Source organism: Trachemys scripta, chromosome 10 (genome assembly GCF_013100865.1).
Source record: "Trachemys scripta elegans isolate TJP31775 chromosome 10, CAS_Tse_1.0, whole genome shotgun sequence".
Lineage (NCBI taxonomy): Eukaryota > Metazoa > Chordata > Testudines > Emydidae > Trachemys > Trachemys scripta.
In genome coordinates, this window is record NC_048307.1 from 2,978,534 (window position 1) to 3,002,032 (window position 23,499).

The following is a 23,499-nucleotide window of genomic DNA, read 5'->3' on the forward strand; positions in this document are numbered from 1 at the left end:
CTGGTTTATCATGAAAATTCTTTCGAGCAGGGACCATCTTTGTGTGTGTACAAGGTACCTACAACCATGAGGCCCTCACCCTTAACTAGGGCTCCTAGGTGATACAGTAAAAGAAATACTAAACGGGTGACAGAACCCTACCTCATGATGAAGAGTATGCCTGCTAAGACAGTCTTGTGAAAACTATTAATCCCTTCTTGTCATGAAAGATTCATTTGCATGAATGAAAAAATATAAATGCTGCCTATATAATCTACCTGTAAACATAAGTAGTTTCACTCTTTTTTTTACATAAAGCAGTAACTTAAAAAAATATAAAGATGTATCATTTCATCCAGGAAACAGTGTTAGTTTGGATCTTCCCTTCAATGCTCTTTGCAATGGAAGAGCCTATAGGAAGAGCATGTGTACGCAGGTGGTGACACAGGCTGAGACTTGATGTTTCAATGCCTCAATTTGACACTATGCCCTTATTTTCAGAAACTGCTGAGTTTCCATCCTCTGCAAATCAAACCCCATTAGAGGTATCTTAAGTTGCTCATTGAAAATTACTAGTCACTTTTCTGAAAACTCTGGTGACAGAATTTAGGTATAGTTGCTTTGCATATGTAAATGTAGGACTTTCCTATAGAAAAGTATGCATTTTTTGTTTGTTTGTTTTGTTTTAAATCTTCTCTGAGGCTTTGGAATTGTGGCTACTTAGCCACCATTACTATTGCAGAGTCCCAAAATGAGTATGGAATTCATGTTGTAAAACTCAAGAGACTTGAATTCTGGCAGAGTTGATGCATGATATAAGCTGGGTGGATGGGTACATATTTAATTATTCATGAATCACTTGTCTTCATCCCAAGCTCACCTTGAGTGGCAGTGAGAGGATGACAGGTACAGGTCTAAGCCCCATTTTAAGTCCATTAACCCAGTTTTTGCCCCCCCCCCCCTTTTTTTTATCCCTGGAGCCATAATAGGTCAAATTACAGGTTGGTTAAAAGTGGTAGGGGGAAGATTGCACTGCCCTTGGTTGTGCTAGGGTTATACAAAGGAACCCAGGCCCAGCTCCACAAAGATATTTACTTCCATGGGTTTCATTGGAAGTTAGGCGTCTAAATACCATCGTGGATCTGAGCCATAGGGTCTAGAACGTTAAGCTAATTACCCTGGCGGGGAGGAGTGAATAAAACAGGAGGTGGCTTTCTGAAGCCCTAGTTTTGTTTGAAACCTCATAACCTATGAGGGATTGTGCCACCAAGACTTCAGGCACTAAGTTGAAGACAAGTTCAAATTACCCTCAGTGAATATTTTTTTAAAGTTGTACATTTAGGGGGGGAAATGTCCCCTTCTCCTTGCAGAGATTCTTCAGGGTAGTTCTGGTGATCAGTTCACTAGAGGAGACATACTAGAACTATAAATAACTTTAAATATTTTATTTTTAAAAAAATGTATTCTATTTACAATCTGCACGTAAAAATCTGTATATGGTTAAAAAAGAATCTTGTACAATATGGCTTCACACATGAAAAGGTTAGCTCTGAGTAGCCACCTGTGGAGCATTGCAAAGCTATGATGCATTCTGTCAGAGTTCTTTATAAAAAAGGCTATTGTCTGTGATAGAGATAAACCTACATTACTATGCCTTAGAGGATTAAAGTAGTGTGGTTGAAAGGCATGAAACCATGGTCTTTCATCAGTGGTAAATTTGCCCAGAAACTCTTCAGTTATTTATGAATCTGGTTCTCTTAGAGCAAGACAGCTTCCATTTAAGTTGAGATTTAAATACCAGAACACTACTGGCCCATGGTTTGAGGTAAATGCTTTGCAAAGGATATTCCTTTATTGGAGGCAGCTGTACAAAAAGTTAGACGGTCTGAATTAAGACTGTTAGTCACTTATTGCACCTTAAAGCTAGGCAGAGGTCTTTATAGTACTGGCATTTCCATTTTAAAACAAAGATGTATAATGTCTTAATTTATACCACTTTCAGTTTATAAAGTGTTGCCCTATATATTTAACGAGTTTCTCTCCTGCTCCCAAGCAACTGGAATAGCAAACTTTTAGTGCTGAGTGAGCCTGTTTCCTGCCCTGGTGGAAAAACACTTGTTTCTAAGGCAGTGGTGGGCAACCTGCGGCCTGTCAGGGTAATCTGCTGGTGGACTGTGAGACAGTTCGTTTACATTGACTGTCCATGGTTCGCTGTTCCCAGCCAATGGGAGCTGCGGGAAGCCACAGGGACATGCTGGGTGTCACTTCCCGCAGCTCCCATTGGCTGGGAATGGCGAACCACGGACAGTCAATGTAAATGAACTGTCTCGCGGCCTGCCAGGGGATTACCCTAATGGGGCACTGGTTGCCCACCACTGCTTTAAGGTCTGCCATTCACTATGTGTTGGCCCCTAGACAATCACTGTCTGAACTTCCACCTCCCCTTCCTGGGAGGCTATCACAAACTCTCCTACGTGCTCCATTATTTCAATATCCTCTGATGCAACCATTGTCACAGTTGCTTCTTCTGTCTCAATGCTACCCTCTGTCGTCAGTACAGCTCCTTCGCCAATTGCCGAAGCCAGTGTCATGGCAACCTGCTCTGTAAGACTTTCTGGTGTTGCTATGGTGATAGTGTCTGCAGTGTCAGTAGTTACTTCAGAGTTTTCTGCCACTGTAACGTTCTGCACGATGATCTGGTGGCCAGAGTTTGCTTGATTTACTATTTGCTGCACGACCTTCATAATGTGACTGTCAACCTAAGTTAAGAAAAAAGTTATTTAATTATTTTATCATTAATAATCCAACAATTCCTCTTGTTCAGTGTATTGTGCTTACTACTGCCCTGCTACAACTGTAACTGCAGTCTAATTGTTTGTATTACCTCACTAAAAACCTACTAAATAGGTTCAGATGAATTCAAATATTTATTGAAGGTATAGCATCTTAGTGAGTGAGATAGCTGGAGTACATCACATCTCACTAGAGAACTGCTGGTATTTGAGAAAGCAGTTTGTATAATGAAGTCAAGACAAGTTATTTTTAAAAACTGTTTAAAACTAGCCTGAGGATGTCACACATTCCAGGTTTTTAAATACCAGAATGATGGCCTCAGTCTAAGAACTTAAGAAAGATGAACCACAATTGTTTCTGATGTGTCCAGCAGGAGACTAGCCAACCTCTCACTTTAACTTTGCAGTTCCAACCAGGGAGCTGACCCAAACCTGAACACTGATTCAGAGGTTTTCTGAGTGAACTGGAACTGAACCCAAAAAAACCCCTAAACTGGTAACTCATTCCAAACAGGTTTGGTAATCAAATGCTGAGGGACGTCTCTGTATTCTTTTGGGAGTGCTAAGGAAGGGTACATCTCTCTCTCTCAAACCTAGAGAGAGGGTGGGAGGCAGAGCCACTGCACTTCCCAGGAAGCCAGTGGAAGAGAAGAATGGGAGAGAAGGGTTCTGGTATTGATAGTTCTGGCTGTTATGCCTAGATAGGACTAGTTATGGGAAAGAACTACAACTTCCAGAACACCTCAACCACCTACTGCGGAATGCTTGTTCCTCCTATGCAAGTCAGTGTAGAAAGGGTATTTTCTGGCCTGAAATTCATTTTGTACATAACATAAGAATGGCCATACTGGGTCAGACCAAAGGTCCATCTAGCCCAGTATCCTGTCTTCCAACAGTGGCCAATGCCAGGTGCCCCAGAGGGAATGAACAGAATAGGGAATCAAGTGATCTATTCCCTGTTGTTTAGTCCCAGCTTTTGTAACCTTAACAGTCAAATATGACTGACAGAGGTCTGGAGGATGTTGTACTAGTGAGTGCAAATAACTGGTTTAAAAATTTTTCTACAGTGAAAAATATTGTATTCTTTTGCTAGGAGTTACAGTGCAAGCATAAGTGTGAGACATTAACCTACAGGAAACATATCTGAACTGCTTCAAACAACTTCAAAGTAGTTCAGTAACAAGTTCAGCTATCATTTTATGTTAGTATTTGAACTGGAACCAAACTGCAGAGTTAAATATTGATGATTCCAACCAGAATTGAATCAAATTTAACCATTCGACTCCTTCATTCCAACTACGATTTTTTTTGTTTTAGTTCACGTGGTGGCATTCTTAAGAGAACAGTAAGTTTCATTAAGATCTTACGGTGTTAATGTGAAGTCGCCACTTATCCAATATGTACACTATTTTGTGCTGGGTCATAAAGCCCAGTCTGCAAAACTACATATTGGGGGGGGGGGGGGGGGGAAGAGAAGGAGAGCTAGCTGGGTTTTGGTATACTTAGTGTGGCTTTCAGGCCCTGTATGTTCATCTTAACAGTAGGGTCCGAAAGGAGCATCAAAACTGGCAGCCTACCTCATGTCTGGTTCCCTCTATTATTTCAGTAGCTTCACTGGTCTCCATGTCTTCAGTAGCAGTCTGGAAAGAGACAAAGCAAAAGATTGCTAAAGAATGCTATAATGGATCCTGTTTGTGAGAAGCGTCACCCCAGGAGCATGGGCTCCCTCCCACACCATTCTTCCTGTTCTCCCTCTGCTGCTACGACCTGTATTTCTCCAGGAGGCAGCTGGATGTAGTTCCTGTCAGGCCCTATTAACACGAGTTACTCAGAAGGGATGCAGGGTGCGCCGCTCTTAGCAGAGACTCAGCATCCTTTCACGATAGCACCCTGGGGACTGATGGACTCTTCTCCCCTCTTTATTGCATTACAGGTGAGCAATGCACATTTAGTTACAGCACAGGTTTCAGTGGAACACAAGCCCTTCTTCCCGTCTCCCCTTCCTTATCCACTTGTTACTACCAGCCTGGTATAGTGGTTTATTACCTCAATGATGTATTCCTGAGTATCTGCCACCACTGAAGAAAATTCTACTAGAACAGTATGAGGATCTTCAGAAATAACTGTTGCCGCTAAGTTGTCAGCTGATTGACTTTCCTCAGAAACCATCACATCTTCAACCTCTTTCAATGCAAGAAGGCAACCACCTGAACGTTTCAGGAATGAGGAGAAACAAGGATTTTCATACCCAGAATCAAATGCTAGGTCCCACCTAACATTGTGTCAACCTAAGGAGACGCTATGGGATACTGCTGGGTGGAAGCTATCAGCAGTTATGTAATCTTCCTCCCCAAGCTTTAGGCTCCAAGAAGACTTGCTACATTGAGACTAGAATCCAGCCTCAACTTTAACCAATAATACAATGGAATTACTAGGCACATAAGCGTTTGAGTGCTTAAATCAAATAGTGGGCAAGACTTTCAAAGTCCTAAGTGTGTAAGAATAGACGGGTGAAAGTGGGCCAGTAAGAAGTGGCCGCCGGTACCAGCCTGTGACGCAGCTGACGTTAAAGCGCTACTGTGGCAGCGCTTTAACATTGCTGCCCCTTTTGCCCCCACCCTATCAGCAGTCCTGCCAGTAGGGACCCTATAGGCACAGCTGCCAACGGGGTGGGGGGGAAGGGGTAATGACATTTAAGGAGGGTCCTTTGCCATGGCAGTGCTTTGTCATTGCCACTTTTGCCCCCTCCTGGGCCACTGCCAACAGGGGGAAAGGGGCAGCTGCCCCGGGCCCAGCGATTTAAAAGGGCCCAGGGCTTGCAGCAGCAGCCAGAGCCCCAGGCAGCACGGGCCAGACAGCGCGGCTGGGTGAGGCTGACCCCCTGCCCTGCCCCTTTTGGGGGCCCAGAGCCAGGCCTCCATACCAGTAAGTGCTTAATGTTACTTTCACCCCTGAGAATAGACCCAAGATTCCTTGACATCCCTCAAGCAGCCAGGCCATTGTACCAGCATACAATTCAGCATATTTACATTCCTAGCAAAGCTGTAACTTTTCTCTAGAAGCATTACGGGCCAACATGATTTTAGAACACATTTAGTATAGATAACAAGTAGTCTCTCTCAATGGGTGCTGATCCCATCAACCACGTCAATATTTATTTGCAAGTGTTCTGAATATTAGCATTTGCCCAGCAGACCATAGCAGCTTCAACTAGACACAGCACACCCCTTTGTGGCATTTCACAGAAAAAGGCAGTAAGATAATGGACAATTTCACTTGTCAAGAAACCAAAAACAAATGTAGGGTAGTTACCTGCCGCATTTAATTTTACAGAACACAAAATGTAAGCAACTGTTGGCACCTGGCACTTCTGTTGTGTTTTAATCCTTTTTCTGTTGGGAGGCAGGTGAACTTGCATTAGTTTATGAAGACACCTGTTTTTTCTGGCCTCACCTAAAGCCTTGGAGAATGTAACAATTACAGGACAAAATAGCCAAACCCATATTGTGAGATTCAGGGTGGAAACTGCATGGGAGAGAGGCTCTCTCCCCTTCCAAACACTGCATTTTACAGATCATGGAAGCTGGAGTTTGAAACGCAGATAGCTCAATGTTTTTGCCTCTGTCAGACTTAACACATCAATGATTTTTCGTTATCTTTCTACTAGATGAATGGACCCGCTCTTGTTATCCATAAACCAGTTCTCTTACTGATCAGAATTGCTTTTGGCTGGAAGGGTGAATGTAGAAGGGATTTGTTTAACAGTTTAAAGAATAAATGTTGCAGCTTTTAATGCCACTCAACTGCAGGGAAACCATCAACAGCTTATGGGAAAGGCAGCTAGAGCCCATTCAAACAAGACTGGTCTATCAGCCACTGAATTTGCTTAGTGTGACTTGAGCAGGCCTTGCTGCCACACAGATCTGAGAAGTTTACTGTTACACAGATTCATACAAAATGATCACTAAGATTCAGCCATAGCAGGGCAGGTGGTCCAAATTAAGCCACAAGAGAATCCCACCGTAGATAGATGCCTCCCTATCTCACCTTTGGTTTTTAAGTGCCTGTTAAGAGTGCCATGCTCTGCGAACCCACGTCCACACTTGTAACATTTGTATGGCTTTTCGCCTGTGTGGTGACGGATGTGACGAACCAACGAGCCCTTCTCCCGAAAGCCCCGGTTGCAGAACTGGCAGATGTAGGGCTTCTCTTCCAAGTGAGTGCGGAAATGAACCTGCTGGGCATTCTGCAGCAGAAAGTGGATACGATGGAAGAGTGATAGGAACAAACCACTTAAACAGCCTCTCCCAGGGAGTATTATAGCTCTGACTTCGGAGCAGACACCCCTTTGAGCTTTTCTTGCCACCAAGGCAGGAATATTCCTCTGCCACAGGTACTACAGATTATTCCTGAACAGGGAAACAGATCCCACTATTTCCCTACTTAGAGATGAACTGCAAGGCCATTGTATTTAATGGTAGAGTCCAGGATCCTTTAGTTCTCCTGGAACAGCTGAAGATGGCTAACTAAAATAAAACAGACCAAAACTGCAATCCCTACAATGCATGAGGAGTCCATTACAGAATGTCTGTGAGGCTGACGTTGGTTCAGTGTGCTAACCACAGCCTATGCCTAGCACTTCAGCGGTAACTGCATCGTACCGTTTCTGAAGGCAAACTTCATTCCCCAGAGGTGATTAGCTCATGCTTGTACATAGCAACTGATATCTTTTAACTGTCATATTTGGCAAAGAAAAAGTCAGTTCACATAATGACTAATTTCCGCCCCCCCAAACCTGCTAAACTATTTGCCTTACCAATCCCCTGCAGCACAGACAGTCCATCCAGAACAGGAGGGAATTTTCTCCAAAGCTTGTTTGAGTCTTACCCCTCACTTTAAGCCCCTCATTATTGTATCACCGGATCTTAAAACAATTTTACAATTTTTTTTTAAGCGTTTGTCACTTCCCTGTTAGACAAAGCCTGTTAACTTTCCACAGAGCATTATTATGGGGAGGAAAGATCTGCAGGCAAGAGTGTTTTGGAAAGAGGCACCTACCTTTGTTTTGTATCTCTTGCCACACTTTGGACAGGAATATGGCCGCTCATCTGAATGCACCCTCTTGTGTCCCTTCACATGCGCGATGGTCTTGTAGAGTTTGCCACACTCACCACAACGGAAGCGCCGCTCATTGACATGCACTTCCTGGTGCTTTTTCAACAGGTAGCCTTTCATGAACTCTTTACCACACTCCTCGCATTTAAACACTTTGTAACCTAGAGGGAGACATATTTTAGACCATAGGCAACAGCAGCACAAAGGAATTCTGAAACTGTTATTGCACCAAAGTAGTAACGTTGTTATAGCATGTCTGACCAGAGGGACTAGATGGCACAGGGGAGTTAATGTAAGATGATGTGGTGCTTCTCCCCTTCAGAGCCCTGGTTCAAAGACCAGGTTGATAATGGCTCTGTTGGTACTATCAAATGGCTCTTTTGGGTCTTACATGAAACAGGTCTTGTCTCAAACCAGTTCCCAGTATTTCTGCCCACATCAAAGATCACCACAATTTGCACTTGTCAGCGGCATCAGAGCCAAGACGACTGAAGTCCATCTGTCCCCCCATCTTTAGTAGCACTCCCTCCACAGCAAGGCAACGTGCAGGCATGTAGCAAGAACGTTTGTCCTGGTGCTAACTGTGCTGTACCTTTTATGTGACTAAAATGAAAGACTTTCTGCAGAAGGCCATTCTTGTACCCTCCTTGGAGTCTAGTGGCGAAGAGAGCGAATGATTTTTCCAATACAAGCATTAACAATGGATAACAAATATGGGGTCTTCTCCATTCTCTCATAATTCTATTAGCTGCCTATTCTTACAGGATCCAGCTCAAAATTGTACTTGTTTGCTTTTAAAGCATATCAAGGAGCTGTTCCAGCCACTCACAGATCTGGTCTCTCTTCAATCTTTTCCCTGCTCATCTAGAATCCAGCTCTCATGTTCCTTCCACACAGACTTCCCCCGCAATGCAAAAGCTTTCACATCTGCAGCTCCTGAAATATGGAGCTGCTTTTGCATTTTTTAACCTAGATTTTACATCACTTTCAGATCTCAGGGGAAGTCTCTTCTCAGTTGTTCTGACCTTAATTTCTCCGTTAGTGTTTTAAACGCTAATTGAATCTGCATGCAGTTGTGGGATAAAGTTTGCACAACAAATGCTACACAAAGAGTTCAGATATGTACATTTTAGAGAACAGCATGTGCAGTAGGCTTACCTAAATGTCCTTTGATGTGTATTTCAAGGGAAACAGACCCACTGAAGACTTCACTACAGTGAGGGCAAACATAACTTTTGTATCCGTTTGTTTCTGTATCTGTCTATTGAAATTAAATATCATAATATAAGAATTCTGTATGGAAAAGGCACTAAGCTAAATGCGCTTTGATTTAAACACAAGAAAAATCAAGTTATCAAAGAAGCAGATGGTGCTGACACTGCAAGTTCTAACGCACAAAAAATATTACACTCTGCTGGTCACTATGCTGATACATAGTGCACAAATATTAGAAGTGTAGATACACTGAAGCCAATGCCTAAGGGGATCACATGTGATTCCTAACAGCCCATGTACTTCCTATAGAAAAGAAAATATAAGCTAATTGATAAAAGCGCATGATGCAAACATACAGTCTCTACTTGCTCTACTTCAACACACTGTTCCCCACACTGCTCTTCTTCCGCTTCCACCTCTTCGTTTTCTAGTTCTTCTGTAGCAGCCACACCAGGTTCATCTGATTTTTGCATCTCCTCCACAGTGACTTTTTCTATCACAATCCCAGAATTCCTCATGGCCTGCCTCAGCAAATTCTCATTGTTCACTTCCCATTCACATGGTAGTTCCTTGGGATTTGATGGCTAAAGAAAATCAAATAGATAACAGCAGATTTGAAGTCAGCCTTTTAGACAACAGAACTCTCTGTATTCCAGTGCTTGTCACCAGGGTGACCGGTTCTGTGATCTCAGATACCAGAAAGCAAAAGAGATGTGTCTGCTTTGGAGAAGTCCTAGAGCTTGAGAAACTGGAGTTGAAGGGATACTTTCTAGCCCTTCACTTGGAGTCTAACCTCAGGGAGTGGCCATAAAATATGGCCATTTTAGGTCACTCAAGTATAATACCAGACATCACTGATCCCATACAGATACATGACAGATCACTTCGATTTTACAACAGAGACTGTAAACTCCACTACCAGATGCTCTAGTATGGCCTTTTCAGGTAACCTACACAGCCATTTATTTTCTCTGAACTTGCAGGCTATTTTCCTATGTGCTTTTGAGATCAGTTTCACAGCCTGGACAGGAAAAGCATCCTCACCCTTATTTACACCTGGCTTATTAGCTTCTTTTAAGTTTCATAGTCACATCAAAGTTAAGATGTTAGTAAATAAGACATTAGTAGCACCACAGACTTTTGTTTCTCCCCAAGCAAGAGAATATATTGACAACCAGATGCCCTACCATTGTCAGTCCTGTAAAGAACCAGTCAGCAGCATGAGCTGTGTGTTATTTTCAAATGAGTTTAAAATGTTTGCCATCTAGTGTTGGAACTGAAGTTCTACAGGAAAGGTAGCTACTGAACACAACAGAATTAAAATTAGTCTATACAAGCCCTGTGCAGACCTTCCTGAGTAAGTCCTCTCCATTTGAGCCTGTCCTTGGAACTGATGGTAAGGGGAATTTAAGTGAGCAATGCTGCCTTCCAACTCAAGAGCCCCGACCAAGGAATAGCAATTCTGCTTCTTTGCATAAAATACGTGAAGGGTATCCAACAGAAACAAACACTCACCTCTTGATCCAAGGATTTTGCATCAACAACAGGAAGCTCCTGCATTTGGACATGGACTTCGTGCAGGACATTGCCTTTTGCATCTGTTAATAGGTGAATCACAGGAGTCTCAATGGATTCGCTTGCTATAGGTGAAACAGCCTCTGTGTTTGAACTACAAGATTCTTCAAGAAAAGAAGCACAGGATTAAACAACCAGTCTAGTTCTGAGTATGAAGCTAAACCCTATTTACAGCCACTTGACTTAATTCTATTTCAGTGTGTATCTAGAAATATTAACCTCTGGCTGAAGGACTGCTTTTTTGCATTTAACATGTGTAATCCTTTTCAAGCATTGTTCCATACAATGACATCCAGCATTTTGCAGATAGATAAATTTCAACACTGATTTCCATGTCAATTTTGTGATTATAATGGTCTTGGTGCCAGATTCTCAAATAAATCTTTCCATCTATGATCCGTATTTACTCATCCATGGCATGCCTCTGTCCATGATCACTCTGGATTGACAGGTTGGCTACCTATCCAGAGGTAGTTGTTTCTTTCTAGAGAATGGGAGCCAGATGCCACACACTACACTACACATACACACAAAATATGGAGGAAAAGGTCATTTGAATGCCAGGAATGTCACGTGACCTACACTTTGTTTGATGCATGACATACATTTGCTATTTCACTGACCTGTTGGCAATTCATCTTTGCTAACAACTATTTCTTTGCTCATGTTGAAACGGATTTTTTCGGTGCAAGGTGTCAAAGATTTCAGATGCCGTGTCAAAGCTCCTGATTCCCTGAAGCTTTTCCCACACTTCTTGCATTTGTAAGGTCGCTCATCTTGACAAAGTAAGAGAAAGCATGAATTATTACATCAAACAAATTCTATTGACGCCATCCAAGAGTTTTCACTTGATCAAACATACTTTGAATACAGCTCTTCCCAACCTTTTGGAGCAAGTTTAATTGCCTGTGCCCACTACCTTCCATCCAATTACATGCACTATCTGTAACGGCACGAGTTTTTGAAACAGGGATTTAGACTGCATTCAGCTCAGTGCAAGGTGGAAAACAGTGGAGCATTTCAGCTCATCACTTAAGGCAAGATGGAGGAGCCAAGTACAGCCCAGTCCAGCAATTAGGAACCACTATACTAAAACAGACAGCATCTTACCTGTGTGACGCCGGTGGTGTCGAATGAGAGACCCCTTTGTCCTAAATGATGTTCCACATAATTTACATTCATAGTCCTTCCTGCTACTATGAGTGATCATGTGAGCTTTAAGGATACTGGCCTAGAAAATGAATTGATTTTTAAAAAATTGGTAGAAATGCTCCTTTATTAATTGTTTTACATTTCAACAAAATCAAAGACATTCAAGAACACTCACACTATTAATCAAAAATGTAACTGTAGAACTGCTAGAATGTTGACAAAAAGCACAAAGTTCCAGCCATTACCAGGATTAAAGAAGTGCTTGTATTATTACATTTACAAGTGAGGATAATGGACATGTTGGAATGCAGCCTAATGCAAAACTACATAAGTTATATAAGCCTTCCTGCTTCAGGGCTTAAGCCAGTTACTACCGTTAAGAAGCAGCTTCCCCTGCAGATTATTCCATGATTGTCCATTATAGAGGTTTCACACTTTCCTCACTGGCCACTATCAGAGACAGGGTACCAGATAAAGATAATAGTCCATTGGTGTGATCGAGTATGGCAGCTCCTTTTAGACAGCAATTAAAGCTTTATCACGAATGTCCAATTTGACTGACTGGCACTAGTTTTGAAATGAGGTCAATCTCCAAATAAGATAATGTATTAGGAAATGAGTTTTCTATCGAGTCTGAAGAGATCATGATGCACAACTGTGCTAAAAGATTTGATAATATGAACAATACAAAAGTAAATTGTAAAGCTACCAGCTCCATAACTTACTGTTTTAAACGTCTTGTGGCATAACTCACACACATATCGACCTTCTTTATTAACCAGCAGCTTAACCCTGATCAGCTCTGTGGAGCCATCTTGTTCCATGTCATCGGGACTGCCCTGCCCTTCAGTGATCTCACCATCAATCTGGCCATTTGGGTTTTCAAAAACTTGTTCTCCTGTGACAATGACTTCTTTGATGTGCCCACTACCTGGGAAAATGATATGAAGACAGCTACATTCTTTACATAACACAGGTTGACATGACTCAATGGAGTCAATCTTTTAGGATATCAAGTCGTGGAAAGAAAAGAAAAGCAGGTGACCAAACACAAATGGTATATGCCAAAGTCAATATTGACTGGTTATGGAACTCTTTATTGCGTTTTCAAAGTCATGCTAAAGGTGTTAGAGCTCAGGATGGATGTTCTTTGAAGTGGAGTTTTAAATCTAAATAAAATACATAATAAATATACTCAAGTTAGAGTTGGAAAGGTGCCTTGCAGGATTTCCACTCATCATGATAGTTGTGGAGATTTAGCATGCTCCCTCCTTAGTTCTACCAACCCCAGAGCTCAGGAGCCCCACACAGATCCCTACGTGAGACAATGTGTTAGACTGTCAACCACCAGACTAGTCAACAAGGCCTTTAATCTGCAGAGATGTCCTCTCACATAACCTTTGAAAGTAAATGCCACAAACAATTGAGTTGGAAGGGACCTGTAACTAGGTGGTCTGGTCAATTCCCCTGCAGCATGGATTTATTTTGTACAGAAAACAGGCAATACAGTGCAAGCCAAAATCAGTTACACGGCGGAGACACTAAAACAAAACGTTGTACCTCTGCCAAACCACATTAGACAGGGATGCAGTGATTATGGACTAAATGGAAAACTGACAGGGAAAGAGTTCATTTAAAACTTTCTAACTGGGTACAGCTTCAATAGAAAAAAGTATTTTGTAATTTATATTTTTTCTAGAGGACCTATCAATTTACTAAAATGAATACATGCAGAAATGAATAATGGAAGTAAGGTTTCAGAAACATTAAAGTCTTTATTTTAACAAGAGAAAATATTTCCATTACTAATTATTATGGACATTGATTAATAATTTAATGTGACTTCATTTGAACTAAAATCTAAAATTCTATTGAGAAACCATATTCAGTTGCAGAGTTAACATCGCCACACAAGGACCTACATACACAAGTTTATTCAATTACAATTTTTGTCTCCATTTTAGAATTCACTCCAGAAGATCCAAGTTATTTCTAAAAGAGTCAAGGTCATTTTTGTGATGTACTAGAGAACTTCTATCCACAAAGCTTTCTTAGGAAGTGTACACATAGCAATTTTCAGACCAGAAGATGTGTGTATTAAAGTTAACACTCCCTAAAAACTGGAATTTGCAAAAGAAGCTATTAACTGAAAACTAGTATACATTTTCATTGCTTAAAAAGCACCTAAAATCTGTTTCTCCCCATCTACACAACAGAGTGAAGCTAAAACAACTCTGACAGCATACAGTATTGACTATGAAATCAAATTCTTACAGAGCTAGTGAGGGCACAACTCAAATTTACAATGCAACTCTATCTGACTAACCTTTACAGTAAGGCAATAGACTAAATAATAGATTACTAAAGTAACATCAGTTACATAAAGACCTTGCAACTTACCTACTATAGAAGATGCATTACTGATTTCTTCTGCTATTGAAGATGCTTCAACAACTATATGAGCAACAGTTATGGACTCCTCAACAGAAGGAACAACCTCCTGTAACAGATGTTTTAGTAGGAAAAGTTAAAATCGTATCTGATGTTCGCTTATGTTAGATTATTGTTCTAATTATTTTGAGACATGGCTGTCACCTTTTGTACTTCTTGGCTAGGAAGACTTGTTGATGTGGCAGTAATGGCTTCTTGAGTTCGTTGACAGATCTTTTGTAATTTGTGTTGTACAAATTCTTCCAAAGAGGTGAACTCAGAATGACAACGACCACACTTGTGAACATCATCTTCATCTGCAATTTAAAATGTAAGAAATTATTAGATTTGGAAGTTAACATACACGGTGTTTTAGACTGTATGACAATAGCCCTTTGCCACCCAGTCTACTAAATCTCCTACAATATGAAGAGAGGAAGTTGAAATTGGAGCGTGTAAGAATGAGGACTGTTTACCCATTAGATACATTTTTGCTCCTACAGCAGTATTTTCTTTTGGGGTCTGTAGAGGGCTGTGATGTTAATTTGCTTAAGGGGCAACACCGTGGCATTTATGCATCACAGGGACACGGGTTGGACAGGTCACAGCCAGCAGCAACAAGATAAGGAGCTCCAAGTTTGAAGACAAGTTACATAAACACTGTGAAGTCTTGCAAAAGGATCATGAACATTTACCAACTCAGACAACAGAGCAGAGGATGATATTAAAAAAGAAATCTAGTGACATGTTCCTTGCCCCCCCAAAAGTGGAGTTACTCATCCCCAAGAGAGTGAAAATTTACAAAGCTGCCTTACTACATAGCCCATTACAGCATCTCCCTCAATCAGCACTAATCCTCACTATCTGCCTAAGAAACCTGAAAAGGGATAGGAAGCCTTAATCAGGAAATAAAACCAAAGAGACAGCCTTTAGAAGAGGACTTTAAGGGTATGTCTTATGCCGGATCGGTGGGTAGCGATCGATCCAGCAAGGATCAATTAAATCGACCCCCAAGCGCTCTCCTGACGACGCCTGTACTCCAGCTTGGGGAGAGGCGCAGGCAGAGTTGACGGCAGTGGCAGCAGTCAACTCACCACAGTAAGTCGATACAAGTACGATCTAAGTACGTTGACTTCAGCTACATTATTCATGTAGTTGAAGTTGCGTAACTTAGATCGATCTCTTCCCCCCCCCCAGTGTAGACCAGGCCCTAGAGCAGGGGCTCTCAAACTGGGGGTTGGGACCCCTCATGGGGTCGCAAGCTGTCAGCCTCCAGCCCAAACTCCGCTTTGGCGCCAGCATTTATAATGGTGTTAAATATATTTTTAAAAGTGCTATTAATGTATAAGGGGGGGGGGGTCACACTCAGAAGCTTGCTATGTGAAAGGGGTCACCAGTACAAAAGTCTGAGAACCCCTGCCCTAGAGTCTAGAGCTGATTTCTCGGAACATAGCAATGGCCATACTGGATCAGACCTGAGATCCAGCTACTTCAGTATCCCATCCCTAACTGTGGCCAGCATCAGATCCTTCAGAGGAAGGTGTAAGAACACCTCAGCAGGCAAAGGTGAGATGATCCCCTGCCCCCGTCCCCCCCCCCCACATTAGTTCTCAACCAGATTTCTACTAGTTAGAGATTAGTTTACACCATGAAGCATGAGGTTTAATATCCCTTCCAAATTTGTTGTTAGCATTAACTCACGTAACTCTGGACACTGTCATTCATACAAAGGTCCAGTCCTTTTTTTGGATTTGGCTAAATTCTTGTCCGCAACAGCTTCCTATTGCAATGAATATGAATTTCCTGAAAAAATATTTCCTTTTTCCGTTTTGAATTAGCCATTTTTAAATTTTAGTTGACTATTCTCTTGTTGTGTTGTATGACAGGGAGAACTGAAGTTCCCTATCTGCCCCTACTAGAACATTTCTCATTTTATCTACTGTTTTATCATGTCCTCCTTTCTACGGGAAATTACCCCCAATTTTTTTCACTCTTTTTCGATGAGAGTTTTTCCAGGCCCCTCATCATTTCCATCACCCTTCTCTGCATCCCATCTAATTCTGCAACATCCTCTTGGAGATGGGTGACCAGGACTGCAGGCAATAGTCCAGCGGCTCTCAAACTTTTTTGACCGGTGACCCCTTTCACATAGCAAGTCTCTGAGTGCGACCCCGCCTTATAAACTAAAAACAGTCTTTTTTAATATATTTAACACCATTATAAATGCTGGAGGCAAAGCAGGGTTTGGGGTGGAGGCTGACAGCTCGCGACCCCCGGTGGGGTCCCGCCCCAGGCAAAGCCAGGTCCCCTCGCCGTCCTCTCTGGGCCCAGCGAGCCGACACAACCCTGGGCCCTCGCGGCTCCCCGGGGATGCTGAGGCCGGGGCGGGCCAGGGGCGCTCTGGGGGCCCAGCGCTGACCAGGCCCCCGCCCCCGGGAGGGGCCCGGAGCGCGCCCCCCCCTCAGCAGGCCGCTCGCCCCTCAGGCCCCGGCGCGGGGAGCGGGCCCGCCCCAGGCCCGTTACCTTCCTCGCTGAAGGGCGCCGGGAGGCTGAGAAAGGCGGTGGGGCCGGCGGGCGCCTGGGCCGGGCTGGAGGCGGCCGCCGCCGCCCCCTCCTGCTCCCCGGCCGTGGCTGCCGTAAGCCCCGCCGGCCCTGCGCTCGTTGCCATCACGGCCTCCATGTCGCAACGCGCCGCACCACCAAGATGGCGGCTTTACGGCCGTGTCGTCATAACAACGGGCCGCATGCCACAGGGAAGGGGCGGGGCGGGGCGGAGCGGGGGTTCGGCAGGTAATGGGAGGGGGAGTGAGGAGCCCCGCGCAGGGGCCGCGCTCTGACCCACCACTCCTCTGACCCCTATGATCCCCCACTGACCCCTGACCCTCCGTGCCCTTCGTGAACCTGAGCGCTCAGGTGACCAGTTACCGCCCGGTGCAACGAGGGGGCGGGGCTCGGGTAGCCAATGGGCTGAGAAGAGGGTGTGTTACCCAATGAGAGGTCGGGGCGGGGCTGAGGGCCCGATCAGCATAGGTTACGGCACGATCGGGTCCCCGCGCGACAGGACCAAGGTGATGGGGCCCGTCACCCATTGGACTACGGAGTGGGCGGGACTCCATGCCCGCTCCCCCAACGAGCAACGGCGGGGGGCGGGGCTCCCTTGGTACTTTGCCCAATGGGCAGACGCGTGGGCGGGGCTCCGCGCCCGGCTACCCAATAGTCCGCGGCCTGGGCGGGGCCTTGCGCCCAGCGCGCGCGCCGGCCGGCTGAGGTGAGCGGGTCAGTCAGTCAGTCAGACCATGGCGGAGCGCGCGGCGCGGCGGGGCCTGCGGCTGGAGCCGGCCGCGGCCCGGGAGGTGCTGGGCGCGGCGGACACGCTGCTGTTCGACTGCGACGGGGTGCTGTGGCGGGGCGACGCGGCGGTGGCGGGCGCGCCGGCCGTGCTGAGCCGCCTGCAGGCCCGGGCCAAGCGCCTCTGCTACGTCACCAACAACAGCAGCCGCACGCGGGACGCCTACGCCGAGAAGCTGCGGCGCCTGGGCTTCCCCGCGGCCGAGCCCCGCCAGGTCTTCGGCTCGGCCTACTGCGCCGCCCGCTACCTCAGCCAGGCCCTGCCGCCCGGCGCCGCCGCCTACGTGCTGGGCAGCCCCGCCCTCAGCGCCGAGCTGCGGGCCGTGGGCGTCCCGCACCTGGGGCCCGGCCCCGCCGCCCTGCCCGGGCCCGGCCCCGCCGACTGGAGCCGCGCCCCGCTGGATCCGTCCGTGCGCGCCGTGCTCGTGGGCTTCGACGAGCACTTCTGCTACGCCAAGCTGTGCCAGGCGCTGCGCTACCTGCTGCGGGGCGGCCCCGACTGCCTGCTGGTGGGCACCAACCGCGACCACCGCCTGCCGCTGGAGGGCGGCGCCGCCATCCCCGGTGCGTGGCGGGGGGGGGGGGGCCCCTGCCCCGCTCCTCGTGAGACGGGGGGGCGCGATGTGTCCCCTCAGGCCGCTCCCGGGGGAGGGGGGTCGGACCTGGCCTCGGCTTCGGCCTGGAACATGGCTTTTTGCGTGGGTGGTTGGGGCTTGAAATAGCACCAAAAATATGTCTCCGTGGTGAGTTTAATGCCACGTCTGCAACCCCTCGGCTGGCCAATGCACTGGTACTTGGAGTCACAACTGTCACGCAGCTCTGTGCCCCATCCACAGTCCCTTTGGCCAGGTGATGTGCTGGCCCCTGGGTCACAGCTGCCACACAGCTCCTTGCCTGTCTGCAGCCTCCTTGGGCAGGCAATATTGTGGCCCCTGATGTCACATCTGTTACTTGTCTGTGCCCCATCTGTAACCCCCTCGACCAGGTCATGTGCTGATGCACATCCAGCCTACTTCACTCCAACATTGGAATGAGGAAAGGTCCATTCAGTTATTCTCCATATTCTTCCCCTGGAAGACCCTTTGTGGGTCTTACTCTAGATGTCCCTTTGCCCTGGCATCAACTCCTTTGCTCTCCAGCCCACCCCCAAGTTGTTGTGAGTGAAAAGTGCTTTCCTAAACAACATGCATCCCTCCTTCGCATTTTGTAGCTTCTTATTTAGTTTCTTCACCCTTCTTTCTTTGTTGCAAGAGGTATGGATGTGATGGCAGTACCTACAGCTTGTATGACTTTATGCTTCAATTGACTCTCCTCTGCTGTATTTTGTTAAAGAATGTGGGGGGACACCTATGCTGCTTGCATATGGGCCTCTCGATGCCAGTACAAGTTTTGGGGACAGGTGTCTTTCCTGGATACAGTGCACTGATTACAGCTATGTAGAAACCAGCACTCTGATGCTAGGTGGTTGGGGACCGCACTGGCTCCATGGTTCAGGGCTGCCCTGTTCCCTAGTGGAGCCTGGATCTGTTGGGGCCAGTGGTCCCTAGCAGCCTGATCTCTATTGTTGAACACACAGGTAGAATCTTTCCAATTCCAGTCAGAGCAAATGAGGCAATCTAAATCTGGAGTATTCTGGAATGTGAGAAGCTTGAGGGGTTTGACCCTGGCTGACTTGTGGCCTAAGTTCCCTCTAAGCTGCGTGGCCGCACAGCTGCCTATTAAGCCCCGCACAGGGGCTCCGGGCCGCGGGGAGAGGCGCCCCTCCCCGTTGGCCCCAGTGCAGGGGCTCTGAGCCGCAGCCAGGGGGGAAGGGCTGGGGGGAGTCCTCTCTCCCCCCTCACCACAGCCCCAGGGCCCTGAACCCTTCATCCCCGGCCCCACCCCAAACACCGCAACCCCAGCCAGAGCCCTCACGCACCCCTGCCCCAGCCTCCCGCACTCTGAATCACTCGGCCCCACCCCCACCACATGAATTTTGTTATGTACACCAATATGAAGGTGATGTGTCACACATCACCTCCATATTGGTGCACATAACAAAATTCATTCCACACGTGGATGTAAAAAATTTGAGGGAACACTGCCTGTGGCCTTCATTTCACCTGTTCAGTCACAGAACTGGGTTTTCTAGAAAAACCTTTACTCTAAACCCTCTTCTGTTGCAGTAACATGCAAGCACCCCACCCTTTGCAGCCGACTGGGGATCTGGTGGAATACAGGCACAGTAGTGAGGTCTGCAATCATTCTGCATAGCTTCGCTGGCGGGGTAGCTCAGCAACCCCCTCTTAGTTATTGCAAATTAAAACATTTTATAAAATGAGAGGGAGGGGTTGGACTTCCCTACTCTGCCTTAATCTGCACCAGGCAAGCTGCCTCTTGCGCATTATTAGGTCTTTAATACTGTGGGGTTACACTTCTGAAGTACCATGCAGTGCAGCACTGGCTCATCTGGGTACCACAAGTCCTGTCCTATATTTCACTTAACTTTTCTCTTCTGCCTTTAGGGACTGGCTGTCTTGTGAAAGCAGTGGAGATGGCAGCAGAACGTGAGGCGTTCATCATAGGCAAGCCCAGCCGATACATTTTCGACTGCTTGGCGAGCGAGTTCAAGATCGATCCCGCTCGTACCATCATGGTGGGAGATCGGCTGGACACAGACATCCTTATGGGCAATAACTGCGGCCTCACCACCCTCTTGACTCTCACTGGAGTCACTACCCTGGAAGAAGTCAAAGGTCACCAGGAGAGTGACTGCCCTTCCAGGAAAAGCCTGGTTCCTGATTACTATGTTGATAGTATAGCTGACCTTCTTCCTGCACTTGAGGATTAAAATAGCAAAAATCTCCCCAGCTCCTGAAAAGGTACCCACGTTAGTGAAGGGCAGTAGCTAATATCACCATTCATTACTTTAATACACACATGCAGTGTGACACCACTTGCAGTTGCAAACGGTTAGCTTTTAACCTTCAATTTGAGTCCTACGATAATCTTGTTTACAAATCTTGTTTTTAAAATGCACTTTGAAATGAAGAGGGCATTATAGTGTAACCCAGTCTTCTTGTGGTTTTTAAAGCCAACAAGTACATCAAAATGTTTGCAATATGAGGTGTCAGGGTATTGTTTTGCTGGACTGGGTTAAGGAAAATAGAATAGATTTAAAAAAACAAACCAACCTTGCGGTATGTTTTGATGGACAAAAACCGTAGCTCAGACTTGATTATTCAGGGAATTAATTCTTTGGTATAGCTGTCTAATGGCTCTCTTCTCCTATGCTTGCACAGGCTGGCTCAGTTAGAATTTGGTCCCATGCTGGATTCTTGATGCTTACTCAGGTCCTGTTCTAGATGTGCAGCCTATTGCAGGTGTAACTTCAAGGGAGAGCAATTCAAATATCTATCCTGTATTTGATCATATAAATTGCAGTTGTGATACAAACTGGACCGGTTCTACATGCAAAGTATATTAATGGTATCTTCTGTATGTTGTATTTGTCCAAATATTGGATGTATATGTAAAGTATGTGTGGTATATAAAGTAATTACCCTGACTGACACTAAATATATATCAGAGATGTATTTAAAGTATACAGTAAACATAATATATTGAGACTTTATCTTGTTTCCCAAAAGGAAGGATATGAGGAATGTTCTTCACTCTTTATTAAGGATTAATTTTTAAAGGCACTTGCATACTAATGAGATAATGCAGTAAGTGTAATCACACAGAACTGTCCTACATTAATACCATTTGCAAGAAAGAATATCAACCGATTTAAAAAAAAAAAAAAAAAAAAAAAGTTGTGCTCATCCTTAGAACTCCCCAGTCCATCAATATCAAAACAAATGTTTGCCTGGGCTTCAGCTGTGTAAACTCTAAATCTGCTGCTCCTTTGAGGAATCTGTATAGTACACGGTGTGTATATATTACTCCCTGGGCTTATTTTGTGTGGAATTGTGGTTAAGTACTGGAACAGCATGGTGCTTCCTTTACATTTCCGATGTTAATATCTTCCTTGCAGAGCTGGTGTGAGGGCCTGACACCAGCTACTTGCCTAGGTAAGAATGAATGCTCAGGTTATTTTGCTTCGCAACTTTAAAATAGGCCTCCAGATAGCTTTTGTTCTTGCTGCACTAACCTCCACAATGAATATTTTAAGCTTTTGTGTTTAAAAAATAACTCAAGTAATCAGATATGCAAATTGCGTGTTCCGTTATTCCACAGAAGTTCTATTGGTAATTGAAGGAGAGTCTGTGTTTTAATTTCTCTCTCATTGTTCAGTTTGAACAAGTCTGGCAGTGTATTAGTGCCATTTCCTCATACTTAAACACTTGAAACATGTAAATGTGTCATCTTGTTCATACAGCAATAATTGTGCAGTTCATAATATCTTTCAGTGTTACCAGGATATGAGCTGAAAAAACACTTACAAAAGGTTAGTTATAAATTAATGTCAGCATTCATCTGTAACTCTGGAAGTGTGCAAGAGGCATTAGTCATATCTCTACCCTTTATTATGTCTCCTTTGTAAGCCTCAAAAGGCTTCTAGCTGAAATGCCTGTGTCATGTAGAATTTGTTCTTGACACTAGTTAATGTAGAATTGGACATAGTGGGTTTATTGCAGTTAGGGAAGACTTCAGATACAATATGTTCTTTGATTTATTTTCGAGACTTGTACTTATCAAATTCTATAGAGATTCAGGAAAATGTTAAGTAAAGGAGTAAATATCAGTGTCGTATTAAACCATGTAACAGCTGCACATTATCCCTGTTGAGAACTACACCTATACAATGGCACCATTACCTCTATTCATTCTGTCTTTCCCTAAGTATTGTGGAACTGTATTGGTGAAAGCATTTATTATGCTTCAAGAGTCTCCATATAAATTTTGTTGGAGTTGTCAATACTATACTTGAATTTACATTAAACTTACAAACCTGTTTTTCCTCTGGCTTTTCTCATTGTTTCTGTGGTCTGTTCTGTGTTTACATGTAATGTTACAACAACATGAAATATTGCCTCTAAACTGGTGAAATACATATGCTGTTATATTGCTAACTCTATTTTTTAGAACTAATATTCACTCAATCTTATTCTCCATTTTCAGTACCTAGATCCAGCAATGAGTGGGTTGTAGAAGCCTATGACCTGGGTAGCATTTTCACATTCTTGCATTTTCAAACAAAATATCTTGCTCAGTATGGCTAAGCAGGTTCCTGCCCCTTTTTGTTCAGATAAATTAGAATAATTTGTGAAAGATTTCACTTGACTTTTCTATCTCTGACAGCATATATGTGGTATAAACTTGTTTGAAAGAAAGGTAGAGTGAAAGTGTTACAATGTTGGTCAGTAGTTACTCTTGCAGAACTAACCAGTGTGGTTAAATTGCATCACTGCCTACTCTTTTTTCATCAGAGCTGAAGCTACTTCCTTTAAGGAACATGTTATTGTGCCACGGTATTTCACAATGCCAGCATGTGTTGAAGTTATTTCCTCTTACTACTTTTAAAACTTGAAAGGAATGAGAAAAGGGGCCAGGTAACTCTCTGGCTGTAGCAGAATGTAGGCATGCTTTCTTAATTATGTATCACTGGAGCACTTCGTATCCTTGATTTCAAGTACATTGACTTCACACTGTCTTCTCTGAATTCAAGCCATACAGAAGTAACAATAGAATGAGAAGAAGCACAACTCTCTCCACTGTCAGTTTCCCTTTTTCTATCTTTCTAACAAACTAGTGGGTCCCAGATAACAAGGATGAAGCCCTCTTTGCTCCCCTGCACAATCAAACATTGAGAAGCAATGTGGGAGGCAGGCCAGGTGCTTCAAAAGGAATGAAAAACCCAATGACCAGCCATCTTGGACTTGCTCTTGCAGTAAGACTTAGCCTTATC

General features: G+C 44.6%; 2 protein-coding genes across 2 annotated transcripts; one reads left to right on the forward strand and one right to left on the reverse strand.

Annotated features, from left to right (window-relative positions):
- Nucleotides 1-2,300: 2,300 nt before the first annotated feature.
- E4F1 (E4F transcription factor 1) lies at nucleotides 2,301-16,953 on the reverse strand. Its single transcript, XM_034784243.1, has 14 exons — nucleotides 16,782-16,953; nucleotides 14,424-14,575; nucleotides 14,229-14,328; nucleotides 12,554-12,759; nucleotides 11,787-11,907; nucleotides 11,300-11,452; nucleotides 10,617-10,780; nucleotides 9,458-9,685; nucleotides 9,045-9,147; nucleotides 7,830-8,047; nucleotides 6,819-7,017; nucleotides 4,818-4,978; nucleotides 4,349-4,411; nucleotides 2,301-2,738 (listed from the first exon to the last, which is right to left on the reverse strand). The coding sequence occupies exons 1-14, from the start codon at nucleotides 16,936-16,938 to the stop codon at nucleotides 2,391-2,393; spliced, it is 2,373 nt and encodes a 790-aa protein (XP_034640134.1). The 5' UTR covers nucleotides 16,939-16,953; the 3' UTR covers nucleotides 2,301-2,390.
- Nucleotides 16,954-17,554: 601 nt separating this feature from the next.
- PGP (phosphoglycolate phosphatase) lies at nucleotides 17,555-22,558 on the forward strand. The gene is made up of 2 exons (XM_034783612.1): nucleotides 17,555-18,170; nucleotides 20,111-22,558. Exons 1-2 carry the CDS (start codon nucleotides 17,555-17,557, stop codon nucleotides 20,434-20,436), a joined length of 942 nt encoding a protein of 313 aa, XP_034639503.1. The 3' UTR covers nucleotides 20,437-22,558.
- Nucleotides 22,559-23,499: the final 941 nt, after the last annotated feature.